General features: G+C 45.0%; 1 protein-coding gene across 1 annotated transcript in view; it reads left to right on the top strand.

Moving 5' to 3' along the window:
• Positions 1–12,612, top strand: part of LOC308324729 (caspase recruitment domain-containing protein 10) — a 28,660-nt gene that overhangs the window by 12,826 nt on the left and 3,222 nt on the right. The window contains exons 6-20 of the mRNA XM_080776969.1: positions 249–437; positions 1,013–1,132; positions 1,504–1,629; positions 2,083–2,259; positions 2,905–3,009; positions 3,921–3,957; positions 4,515–4,552; positions 4,655–4,743; positions 5,600–5,640; positions 6,033–6,159; positions 6,894–7,077; positions 8,399–8,522; positions 11,045–11,285; positions 12,127–12,196; positions 12,506–12,608. Coding sequence (XP_080633095.1) covers positions 249–437; positions 1,013–1,132; positions 1,504–1,629; positions 2,083–2,259; positions 2,905–3,009; positions 3,921–3,957; positions 4,515–4,552; positions 4,655–4,743; positions 5,600–5,640; positions 6,033–6,159; positions 6,894–7,077; positions 8,399–8,522; positions 11,045–11,285; positions 12,127–12,196; positions 12,506–12,608 — 1,771 coding nt within the window. The remainder of the gene's footprint in view (positions 1–248; positions 438–1,012; positions 1,133–1,503; positions 1,630–2,082; positions 2,260–2,904; positions 3,010–3,920; positions 3,958–4,514; positions 4,553–4,654; positions 4,744–5,599; positions 5,641–6,032; positions 6,160–6,893; positions 7,078–8,398; positions 8,523–11,044; positions 11,286–12,126; positions 12,197–12,505; positions 12,609–12,612) is intronic.

The raw sequence follows: 12,612 nt of genomic DNA, 5'->3' as shown, positions 1-12,612 counted from the left end.
GAGTGTCCCGTTATTACTGTTCTCCCGGGCCCGTCCGATCGCCGCCGTTACCACAGGAATAATTCAGTTGGATTATCACACACCACCCAGTCTGCACACACACTACCGGTCAGCCAGAACCGGACCAGGGTCCTTACCAAGAGATTACAACACCATACATACTGTATATGCGTGTGCTCAAAATACCGTATAATATATCCCTCCAAACCAAGGGAGCACTAAACAACAGCATGCCATTCCAAACACAGATGGACGAGCTGAAGGCCAGACTGATGGAGGCAGAGAAACCTCCTCCCAGCGCTGCAGCTGCAGCCAACACTCTGGCGCTCAAAAGGAACAGCGTGATCTCCAACAGTGTTAATGCTGCTCCACCTCCGTTACCAGAGAAGCCGCTGCACCGTATTGACATACACAAGGCTGGGAATAATGGAGCTCAGGTGAGAATTTAAAGGCAACACACACGATAAAACCAAACATGATATGCCCTGCAGCGCCTGTGATGTTCCTTTTTACTGACACCAAGTTTAAAATAAGAATTGAACGCACATAATATCAATATGAAGCAACTGAAAAACCTGTATAACAAATATAAACTAGACTAAATTGTTAGGAAGGGACTTCAGTGGACAAGAGATCCAGTATACAAGTCATTTTACACTTGATTGCATGCTGAAAACTGAAAAGAGCCGATCTGCAAGCCCACAACGTGTCGCACTGCGACGCGTTGTGAGCTTGCAGATCGGCTATTTTCAGCAAGTGGAGAAAAAAAAAGTAATTACGACGGCATCAAGGCCCGCCTAAACATATTTTGCTCGACTAAAACCTTATGATATATAGTCGACTAAAACTAGACTAATATAACACTAAAAACATTCCAGGTGACCAAAATGTGACTAAAGCGAAATGAAAACTATTCAAGAGACTATGACTAAAACTAAAACTAAAATGTGCTGCCAAAAACATCACTGGGAGGAGGACAACGGTTCTGTTCTGTGTGTTTTTTCCACGTCAGGCGCTGATGGATATTTTACAGCAGGATCGCAGGGAGGCGGCGGAGCAGAGGCAAGACCTGTGCAACACCATCACTAAACTGCAGGAGGAGCTAGAGAGCTCCGAAGATCAAAGGGACAAGGTGAGACTATAATGCATGTTTTTTGAGTGGTGCAACCACTCCCAAGGAACAGCAATGTCCGTGTTCACCTACTGTATGTGACTTTAACCTATGTGACTTTAAGTACCTATGAGTACCAGTAGGGACGCTGTTGTGCAGAGAGAGAGAGAGAGAGAGATAGTGCTGCACTGTTGCCTGCTAATGAGAGAGAGAGAGAGAGAGAGAGAGAGAGAGAGGAGAGGGGACTCAGTTCACACGGGTGTGATTTTATTTTTAGGGGCAACAAAACCGTTCTAGGTGAAGGCGCGCTCTACTCAGGGAGTTATAGCACATTTCAGCTACAAGGCGATGCATTGTCCTTTACATAAAGTAAACGTTCCGTTTGCCTCTAGCTGGAGTCCCAGTTTGAGCAGCTGCAGCTGAAGGTGAGGACTCTCCAGCTGGACTGGGAGACGGAGCAGAAGAGAAGCGTGTCCTACTTCAACCAGATCATGGAGCTGGAGAAGGAGCGGGACCAGGTCAGTGGCTTTGATTGGACCAGGTCATTGGACCAGGTCAGTGGCTTTGATTGTTGATTTAGGAGACTATGACTCGACTACCGTTGAATAACTTTTTTCACTGCCGAAAACTAAATAAATGCCAAGCCATATGATGACTAAAACTATGACTAAAATATACTGACAATTTCGTGTGTCGCAGTGCAATGCGTTGTAGATCGGCTATTTTCAGCATGCAAGTGTAAAACCAGTCATTACGACGGCATCAAGGCCCGCCAAAATGCATTTTTGTCAACTAAAACTAGACTAACGCCAAAACATTTCAGGTGACTAAAACAGGTGAACAAAACTTATTCGAAAGGCAACGAAATCGAAATCAAACGCTGGTCAGTGGGTGGGTGATTTGGCGTGGAACGCGACTCTTGACAGAAACCTGGTTTCTCTCTTCTCTCAACCCTTCCTCCTCCCTCCTAGGCTCTGCGCAGCCGGGACAGCCTGCAGCTGGAATACACGGACTGCCTCCTGGACAAGAATGGCCTGCGTAAGCGCATCGCGGAGCTGCAGGCCAACCTGGAGCACCAGCAGAGGGAGCTGGAGCGAGAGCGAGAGCGGAGCCAGGAGCAACGCGAGCAGAGCGGCACGCTGCACTGTGTGAGTTTAGAGACGCTAGAGATGCACAGCAAGTGGTTCCCAGAGGGGGGGGGTCCTGCAGCCGGGGACCCCCGGGGGTCCTTGAGGGAGGAGTTCCAGGGGGTCCCCATAGGTGTGTACAAAGGGATCCAAATGGACCCTGACTGTCTGTAGAATATTGCATGTCAAACTGAGGGTCCTCAGTCCATTACAATGGTTGAGAATCACCGCTAGATCTAGTTAGTCTCACCTGTCCCTGTCTCACCTGTCCCTGTTCCCCAGTCTCACCTGTCCCTGTCTCACCTGTCCTGTTCCCCAGTCTCACCTGTCCCTGTCTCACCTGTCCCTGTTCCCCATGCAGTCTCACCTGTCCCTGTGCAGTGAAGACCAGTGCTACGGTCCCTGCTGTTCCCCAGTCTCACCTGTCCCTGTCTCACCTGTCCTGTTCCCCATGCAGTCTCACCTGTGCCTGTCTCACCTGTCCTGTTCCCCATGCAGTCTCACCTGTCCCTGTGCAGTGAGGACCAGTGCTACGGTCCGTGCTGTTCCCCAGTCTCACCTGTCCCTGTCTCACCTGTCCTGTTCCCCATGCAGTCTCACCTGTCCCTGTCTCACCTGTCCCTGTCTCACCTGTCCCTGTCTCACCTGTCCCTGTTCCCCATGCAGTCTCACCTGTCCCTGTGCAGTGAAGACCAGTGCTACGGTCCCTGCTGTTCCCTAGGCCTGGAACTGACCCCACAGTCCAATGGGCCTCACCCGCTGCTACGAAAGGTCTGTGTTCACTTCGGTCCGCATGGACATCGCTACGACAAGTTCAAGGGCATCCGCGTGACATCGATATTCACACTGATATGCCCCTCTTTGTTTTTACACATTCTTTTGTCCAAACATGACGCAAATCTGTACACGGTTATCTCTATAGTCATTAACCCATTCTGACCTGAGATCAGATTCATACGAGGTTTCCACTGCAGGAACACACTGACTGGTCTGATTAACCCATTCTGACCTGAGATCAGATTCTAAAAATGTCAGTCGCTCTTCGATTTTTCAAAAATAGCAGACCTACAAGCTCGTAGCGCGCCACTCGGTGGCAATGTGATGATTTCCATGAGCTTTCTCCACACACATTCCACTAGGCCGAGGAAGAAATGCCACTTGGACATTTTCAAATCAGCCTCATGGTGGCGCTATAACAGGCCCATCCGTGTTTTGCCTATAACTGCACCGATCTGTGTAATAATAATAATAATAATAAATAACTGCACCTATCTGTGTAAAACTTTGTATGCGTTCTCTTGAAGCCAAGGGGAAACCTTTGCCCTGCATTTTGACATCTGCATTTTTATAGACAAAAATTATTATTTTATATTTCTCCTTCAGATTTAATCATTTTATAGCACCACCAGGAGGCAGACAAGCATTATTCTTTTATATTTCTCCTTCAGATTGATGTAACTATGGTGTTGAGCGTGCTGATAGGCTGATGTAACTATGGTGGTGAGCGTGCTGATAGGCTGATGTAACTATGGTGGTGAGCGTGCTGATAGGCTGATGTAACTATGGTGGTGACTGGTGAGCGTGCTGATAGGCTGATGTAACTATGGTGCTGAGCGTGCTGATAGGCTGTACAAAAAATGCCTGCTGAAATTCTACATGTGCTTGTCTTTTCTGTGCCACAGTCGCCCTCTAGAGGTCAAGCCACGTCAAACTCCGTAGGTAAGCTTATAGTAATTATCTTGCAGCTAACAATGGAGATATACACAAAAAGGGAGACGTTCCGGGCACTCAAAGTGAAAAAGAGGAAAGCCTTTATTTAATTAATCCATTTTGACCTGAGATCAGATTCTATAAATGTCTTCTACATCCTGACAGTTTTCTGAAAAAGCTATGTTTCTATGTCAGACCTACAAGCTCGTAGCTTTCAATAGCTAAAGCATAACATAATGCTTACACCAAAAGGGGTTCCCGCCCAAAATGGGTTAAAAGGCAACAGCCAACATGTTTCGACCATAACTGGTCTCCGTCAGGGGAGAGAGGAGGATGATGATGAAGAACCATGTTGGTTTTCCTCTCTGTAACTTTCAGTGCCCGGGTCGGATGGTGTTTCTTGATCCCGTTTCATCCGATCACTGTTTGATATCTCCGGTGAGCACCTGCTTGCTTGGTTATTCCCGTTTTCTTTCTCCTAATAATGGAGATACCTGAACAAGAGGAAAGAAATATATTATTTTGTCTTTAACTTTTTAATTAAATATTGTTTATCATTTTCACAGATTCCCCTTTCAACTCGGAGGAGAATCTTCTGTCGTCAGTGAGTTGTTCGGCTCACCTCTAGAAGAACACATACAGTACAGGTGTAAATGAATGTATTTGATTGATAACGAACCTTCTTTGACTGTATCTTTACCTCCAGACGGAGGACAGTGAAAAGGAAATCAACAGGCTGTCTACATTCCCCTTCCCTCCTTGCATGAATTCCATCAACCGACGATTCACCACCGAGTGAGTTTCCTTTTAGCCCAACATTAACCTTTTATTCACCACCGAGTGAGTTTCCTTTTAGCCCAACATTAACCTTTTATTTCACCACCGAGTGAGTTTCCCTTTAGCCCAACATTAACCTTTTATTCACCACCGAGTGAGTTTCCTTTTAGCCCAACATTAACCTTTTATTCACCACCGAGTGAGTTTCCTTTTAGCCCAACATTAACCTTTTATTCACCACCGAGTGAGTTTCCTTTTAGCCCAACATTAACCTTTTATTCACCACCGAGTGAGTTTCCTTTTAGCCCAACATTAACCTTTTATTCACCACCGAGTGAGTTTCCTTTTAGCCCAACATTAACCTTTTATTCACCACAGAGTGAGTTTCCTTTTAGCCCAACATTAACCTTTTATTCACCACCGAGTGAGTTTCCTTTTAGCCCAACATTAACCTTTTATTTCACCACCGAGTGAGTTTCCCTTTAGCCCAACATTAACCTTTTATTCACCACCGAGTGAGTTTCCTTTTAGCCCAACATTAACCTTTTATTCACCACCGAGTGAGTTTCCTTTTAGCCCAACATTAACCTTTTATTCACCACCGAGTGAGTTTCCTTTTAGCCCAACATTAACCTTTTATTCACCACCGAGTGAGTTTCCTTTTAGCCCAACATTAACCTTTATTTCACCACAGAGTGAGTTTCCTTTTAGCCCAACATTAACCTTTTATTCACCACCGAGCGAGTTTCCTTTTAGCCCAACATTAACCTTTTATTCACCACCGAGTGAGTTTCCTTTTAGCCCAACATTAACCTTTTCCCAGAAGAGTATTTAATCTGTGTCAAACACGTAACCTGGTCTGTCTCTTTGAAAGGTTTGACTTGGACTCCTGGGGCAGTGATGACAACATTACAGGTGAGATCCACCAAACTGTTCAACCACCGGTGGTCAGCTCACCACCGAAAATCCAGACTATGAATAGGCCTTAACCTGACCACCCTGACCACCCTGACCTAAGCCTAACCCTGACCTGACCACCCTGAAACCTGTCCTGTCTAAATAAAATATAAAACATTGGCGCTAATTCTAGATTGAATACCAAAAAAAAAATCACACTCGTGTGAAGTGAGGGGCACTCTTAACATACATCGTCCTACATCACATTCCACTAGTGAGAGTGAGACATTATCGGGGTGAGAGTGAGACATTATCTGCTGTGTTTCAGGTGAGCAGGGTGAGAGTGAGACATTATCTGCTGTGTTTCAGGTGAGCAGGGTGAGAGTGAGACATTATCTGCTGTGTTTCAGGTGAGCAGGGTGAGAGTGAGCCTTCTCTGTGGGATTCGTGGAGCTCTCTGCACTCTCATCTCTTCCCCCCTGATCTGGTCAACCTGCCTCCAGTTCCTCCACACAAACCTAAGCCAAACATTCCAGGGTAAGCCAATGACTGCAACCCGAAAAGCCAAGTACTAACCCTAACCCAAAGCACACATCCATAATAATATATTATAATATGTGGCGTGGTTTACCAATAGTGGTACAAACTAATTAGTAGACCACTATTGGTAAACCACACCACATATTATGTATATATAATATATTATTATATTCTGCATGTGTTATATATTATACCATTATTATTATTGTTGCTACTGTCATTATTATTATTTACAGTTGTTATTAGTATATATATGTACATATATATACATATATATATATATATATATATATATATATATATATATATATATATATATATATATATATATATATATATATATATATATATGTGAATGTGTGTAGATAAATGTACATGCATAAGGACAGCATGAATGTATGTATGCACTGTGTAAGCAGGCACGGTCTGCTACACGTGCACAAACGGACTCCAGGGGTACGTAACGGCCCCGACAAGCCTATGGCTTCTCCCTGACCCTTTTTCGGAACGGACAGGACATGACCTATGGACACTATAAAAAACATATATATAAAATAAATAAAATAAACAATGAAAATGAAAAATGTTGGAAACTGTGTGCAGTGTATGAATGTATGTCCTCCTTCCGAAAATAAACTGAACTGAACTGAACTGAACTTTATATAGTTTTCTTAAACAAAACACGTATATTTCTCCTGCTTCCCTGTGTCCTCGTCCTCCACCGCTTCCAGGGTGGAGACCCCGTCCCCGTCTCCGTCACCCAGCCCACCCACCAACCTGAAACCGGGGAGATCCGCTCTAGCGGACGGCATCACCGTGGTCGGGGGCAACCAGACTGGGATCTTTGTCAGCAGTGTGAGGGCGGGGTCACCTGCTGAGGACTGTGGCCTTAAGGAGGGCAGCGAGCTGCTGGAGGTGTGTGTTAAAGTGTGTGTGTGTGTGTGTGTGTGTGTGTGTGTGTGTGTGTGTGTGTGCATTTGTGTGACACATTTGAGAGTGTGTTTGCACGCGTATGCAGGGCCGTATCCAGCACTTCACAGATGGGGGGGGGGGGTCCAATCGGTACCGGCCCGCTTGCACGTTCATGTGGGGTATTTCCGGTTATAAAGTCGTTATTTTCGGGTCAAAAACGGGTCTGCACAGCAGAAATAGCCCAAGTCTACTAGCAGACAGACAGACAAACTGACCAATGTGAGCTTATAGCAAACACACAATGCTGACAAAATAACATGCACCCTCCCTGGCTGGCATGTTTAATGTTTTTATTTGCTTGCCTTTTACTAAAAGTAGCAAATAGCAATACCACAGTGCAGAAATTCTATAACTAGAGTGAAAGTACAAAAGTGTTGCCATCAAAATATAGAGTACTTATAATATAAAGTAAAAGTACATGTGAATGTGGCACATAATGTGAAATGTACATTTTTAATACCAGTATAGCAATACATTAAGATTACTAATTAAAATCTGCAATGGAACTAGAGGCTCTCTCAGATTAAGTAAATTAAATAAAGATTAATTAAAAAATAAGTATATTTAAAGAAATGCCATTGTTACAGGTACTTAGTTACTTTCCACCACTGACTGTGAACTGCATGTAGCCCTGGTCCAGTAGCCCTGGTCCAGTAGTCCTGGTCCAGTAGCCCTGGTCCAGTAGTCCTGGTCCAGTGCTTACAGCGAGTCTCTCTCTGACGCCCTGGGGAAGTCCCTTCCGCAGCCCTCTGGTGATATTCTCACTCCCGTGCGCGGTTTTTCAAATCCCAGCAAATAAACAAAACGAACTACTCACCGAAGCAAAGCCTGCTAGACCTTGGTAAAAGTCTATTCTCGTAGCTGGGAAGCGTCTCAGGTCCCCAGTTTAATGTTGGTTATCGAGCCATAACAGCAATTCATTATATCGGATATCGATTATCGTCGGGCCAAAATGTCTCATCGGCACATCCCTAAAAACACAATCCAAGTGTGTGGGTGAATCTGTATGCATTCTCCTCCACGTCCCCCTTTGTGTTTTTAGGTGTATTTATTTTCTTTATGCTGTGTTCCCCATGTAATGTTATATAAATGTATTCCACTGTTTGCCTGTCTATTTTCCGCTTTGTGTTTCTTGTGAGGACTGCGGATGAAAATGGATATATCCGGTGTATTTACGTCCATGTGACGTCCATTAATATGCATTGTCCTGTGTCCAAATGAACAACATATAAAGTGTCTCTCTCTCTCTCTCCACTGTGCCCAGCTGGAGCGGGTTCTGTTTGGTGGGGGCAGTGTGCTGCTGGCACAGTGCACTGGAGAGGTGGCCCACTTCTCTCTCCAGTGGTGGACCGAACCGTCATCCCTCACCCACAGGACCAACATGGAGGGTGGGCTTCATCTCATACCTTGGTGGTGTTTCAGGGGGCCGCTAGTCGGTGTTGATTTTGATTTTAGTCTCTTGAATAGTTTTCAGTGTAAGTCTAGTTTTAGTCGACTAAATATCATAGGATTTTAGTCGACTAAATCTACAGTTGATTTAGTCGACTAAAATGTATTTTGGTGGGTCTTGATGCCGTCGTAATGACTGTTTTTACACAAAATAGCCCGATCTACAAGCTCACAAGCTTGTAGCTTTGTATTTTCAGCATGCAACCCAAGTGTAAACTGACTTATACCGGATCTCTTGTCCACTCTAGTCCCTTCCTAACATTTTAGTCTAGTTTTTATTTGTTGACGAAATTGTCAGTATATATTTAGTCTTAGTTTTAGTCATCATAGCTTAGTTTCCATTTAGTTTTCCTCAGTGGAAAAAGGTAGTCGACGGACATTTTTCGTCTTATGGCGCTTTCACACCGGACATGTTTGGTTCGTTTAAAACGAACCATGGTCCGCTTACCCCTTTGGTTCGGTTGGTGTGAACATGCATCCGAACTCTGGTGCGGATCAAAGAAACGAACCATGGTTCGCTAAAAAAGGCCGGACTCGGTTCGCTTCCAAACGAACCACGGTGCGGTTCGTTACTGGTGTGAATGCATTCGGACTTTATAGAGGACCAAATACAGTACGATAGCCAAAATAGCTGTCGGGCTTCGGCAGTTGTGAGGCTGCATTAATAATTAGTTATAAAAGCATGTATTTTTTACGGGGATCACTATTGATATGACAGCTGACAGTCTGATTTTATTTTAATAGTAGACGCATGTCGAGGCGCAGCGCAAATGTAATGGCAGCGTACGAGGTTCACATGCGCAAAAATAACAGATGTATAATTATCGACACGGAATGGTGTACGGTATATGGTACACGTGGATGTAAGCTTGTAGATCTGTTTATTTTAAGCATGCGCAGCCGTCACGCAAAGTTATGACAAAGCATGCGATGCATGAGTCTTCATGCGAGAGTTTCTCTTTCAACTCGTGTCCCCTACTTTTTTCTGTCTGTCTGTCTATATGTGTTTGTGTGTGTGTGTGTGTGTGTGTGTGTGTGTGGGGGGGGGGGGGTGGGGGGGGGCCGCACATGAGGGGGAGAGAACCATATATTTATATGGGAGAGACGCAGAGACAGAGAATTTGAAATATTTAAAATCATCCATGTCGCGCACGGCCGCACGTATAGAGAAAAAGCCAATGTTAAATAAGCTATACACAGGTGGTCCCAAATTATTAATTGATTACATCACTATAGCAAAAGACGTAAAACTAGGTCAACTCAATTAGCTGCAGCGGAGCTTTTCTGACTTGAAGCTCAATAACCTATACTAACTGACCACCTTCAAGTTTAAACCATAAGATGACATGGAAATGCCTGCCGATTTGATGCGCAGAAATAACATATCTAATCAGGTCAAGGTGCACACATGGAAGAAAAGTCATTTTTATCGGGGATACCTTGTTGTTGTAGGCTATACGTCTCCGTGAATTGTATGCATCAGCAGCAAGCACATTATTGTTCAAACACCTGCTCCTCTGTTCACCTGTTGCTCTTATTTGGCTAATAAAATAATTAAGAATGAATGCAATAGCAAGTTGTTGCTGTCATGTTGCTGTTCTCTTCTCTCTCTGTGTGACTGAAGGTTGCCCCAAAAATTGTAGACGGTGATTTCCCCTCATGTTCTTTTTTCCTCACTATTTGGTTCGCTTAACATGTCCACGTGTCATTTGTTTACATATTTGGTACGCTTTACAAAGTCCAGTGTGAACACCAAACGGACCAAAATCAAAATGCTAATATTTGGTCCTTGGTCCTTGATCCGGACCTTCTAAGCGAACTTTGGGTGTGAAAGCGCCCTTAGTTTTAGTCGACGAAAACAACGCTGCCGCCGCTAGCCCCTCCTATGCCCAGCTTTGTGTGTGTGTGTGTGTGTGTATACCGTACCACGTAGTGATGATTTGATTGGCCGAGCACGGAATGTGATGTAGGACGATGTATGTTAAGAGTGCCCCTCACTTCACACGAGTGTGATTTTTTTTTATTATATTCACTCTAGAATTAGCGCCAATGTTTTATATTTTATTTAGACAGGACAGGTGTCAGGGTGGTCAGGTCAGGGTGGTCAGGTTAAGGCCTATTCATAGTCTGGATTTTTGGTGGTGAGCTGACCACCGCGAAATAACGTTGAGCGGAGAGAAGGGCTGGAGCGGTGGCGGTGGTTTGCTCTTCACCGCGGCTCAGTGAAGTCATGTTGTAGTTCGGTGGTCACCTCAGTGACGTCATGTTGTAGTTCGGTGGTCACCTCAGTGACGTCATGTTGTAGTTCGGTGGTCACCCCACCACCCAAAATCCAGACTATGTATGAGCCTTCAGGGTGGTCAGGTTTCAGGGTGGACAGGTTTCAGGGTGGACAGGTTTCAGGGTGGTCAGGTTTCAGGGTGGATCGATGCTAAGCTAACCTGTTCTCGTCCTCACACAGCCTACTCCAAGTTGTGCTCCCAGCTCTCCTCGTCCTCCTTCCTGGGCGCCGACTCGTTCTACGTGCGCGTCAACCTGGACATGGACCCCCACGGCGACCCGCCCTGCTTCGGGGCGCGCTGCGATGACATCGTGCACGTGACAGACACGCGCTACAACGGGCGGTACCAGTGGCGCTGTTCCCTGGTGGAGCCGCGCACCGCCAAGCCCCTGCAGGCGGGGGCCATGCCCAACTACAACAGGTGCAGTACAGACGGGACCCAAAAATCACACCTGTGTGAACCAAGTGGTGCAACTCCCCTCTCTCTCTCTCTCTCTCTCTCTCTTTCTAGAGCAAGGATGGCTATATTTTAGCTCGCTAGCATTGACGCTATTTATGTAGCAACAACATCTGTTTCTGTGCTGCGTGCGCAGCCTCACAGACCGTGGCAGTCAGAAGTTGATTTGCGTCCAGCAGGTGGCAGCAATGTCACATACTTCTCTCGTTGCAATTTCACGCATGCGCACACCACTCGTGCTCATTGACGTACGTACACAAACGGGTACATGGACATTGCTGGATGTAGAAGTGGAAGAAAAAAGTGCACACATAGCAGTAACTTACTCTCCATAGCTAAAGATTGATCATATCTGGGGTAAGACAACTAAAGTGGAAGTACGTCAGATTTTAGAGGATAGATTATCCACATCATGTGTGCCATGGTGTAATGTTGCGTCTCACTCTGTAATGTATTTCTTGTTGTCATTGATGTTTTATGTGTGGCTGTAGGCTAGCTGGGGTGAATTAAAGCCCAAGACAAATTTCCCTTGTGGACAATAAAGTTAACCTTGACCTTGAACAGGTCGGCCATTCTGTTATTAGTCTTGTTTATCCCATTTAGGGCTGAAGTAAAAATAAAAATAAAAGTTTGCTCTGAAAGAATATATATTCAAAGATTTGTGCCGCATTTTCACGCTTTTGACTACAATGACCATAGTCACATTCCCCCCTGAATTAAAAGCCAATACATTGCAATATACGGTAATGGTGTGTGGATTGTGAGAGTACAATAATTAATTTGGATTATTCCTCATCTGTTTTAGAGCCCAGCAGTTGTTGCTAGTGAGATTAAGAACCATGTCCTTGGAGCAGAAAACCTTTAAAAGGAAGGTGGTAAGTCTAATGCCAACTATATCTCATATTAGCTTTATATGTGAATGATAATTGTCATTAACTATACTTACTATGAAAACCTGCAAAACGTGTCAGTCCGTCAGTGACTCCGTCACGCCACCATAATGATATGGCCGTCAGTCCGTCCGTCACGCCTCGTGACAGGCTCCATATATGGCCGTCTCCATTATGTGAAGATCACGACACTGACCTCAGGGCATCTTACTGGTTATAATAACTGTGGTCATCATATAATCACAGCTTATAAAAGACTGCTAACCGTTCATGTTTCTCCATTCCTACATGTAGCTGTCAAAGAAAATGCCCGGGCGCATACGATTGGTCAAAGCTGTGGCTCCCAGCTGTCAAGGGATTGGTTCCTCGCCGCAAGTCTTGTACACACTTAGCCACCGTAA

The sequence above is a fragment of the Protomyctophum bolini genome (assembly GCF_963924005.1).
Source record: "Protomyctophum bolini genome assembly, chromosome: 11".
Classification (NCBI taxonomy): domain Eukaryota; kingdom Metazoa; phylum Chordata; class Actinopteri; order Myctophiformes; family Myctophidae; genus Protomyctophum; species Protomyctophum bolini.
This window is presented reverse-complemented; position numbering and strand designations above follow the sequence as displayed.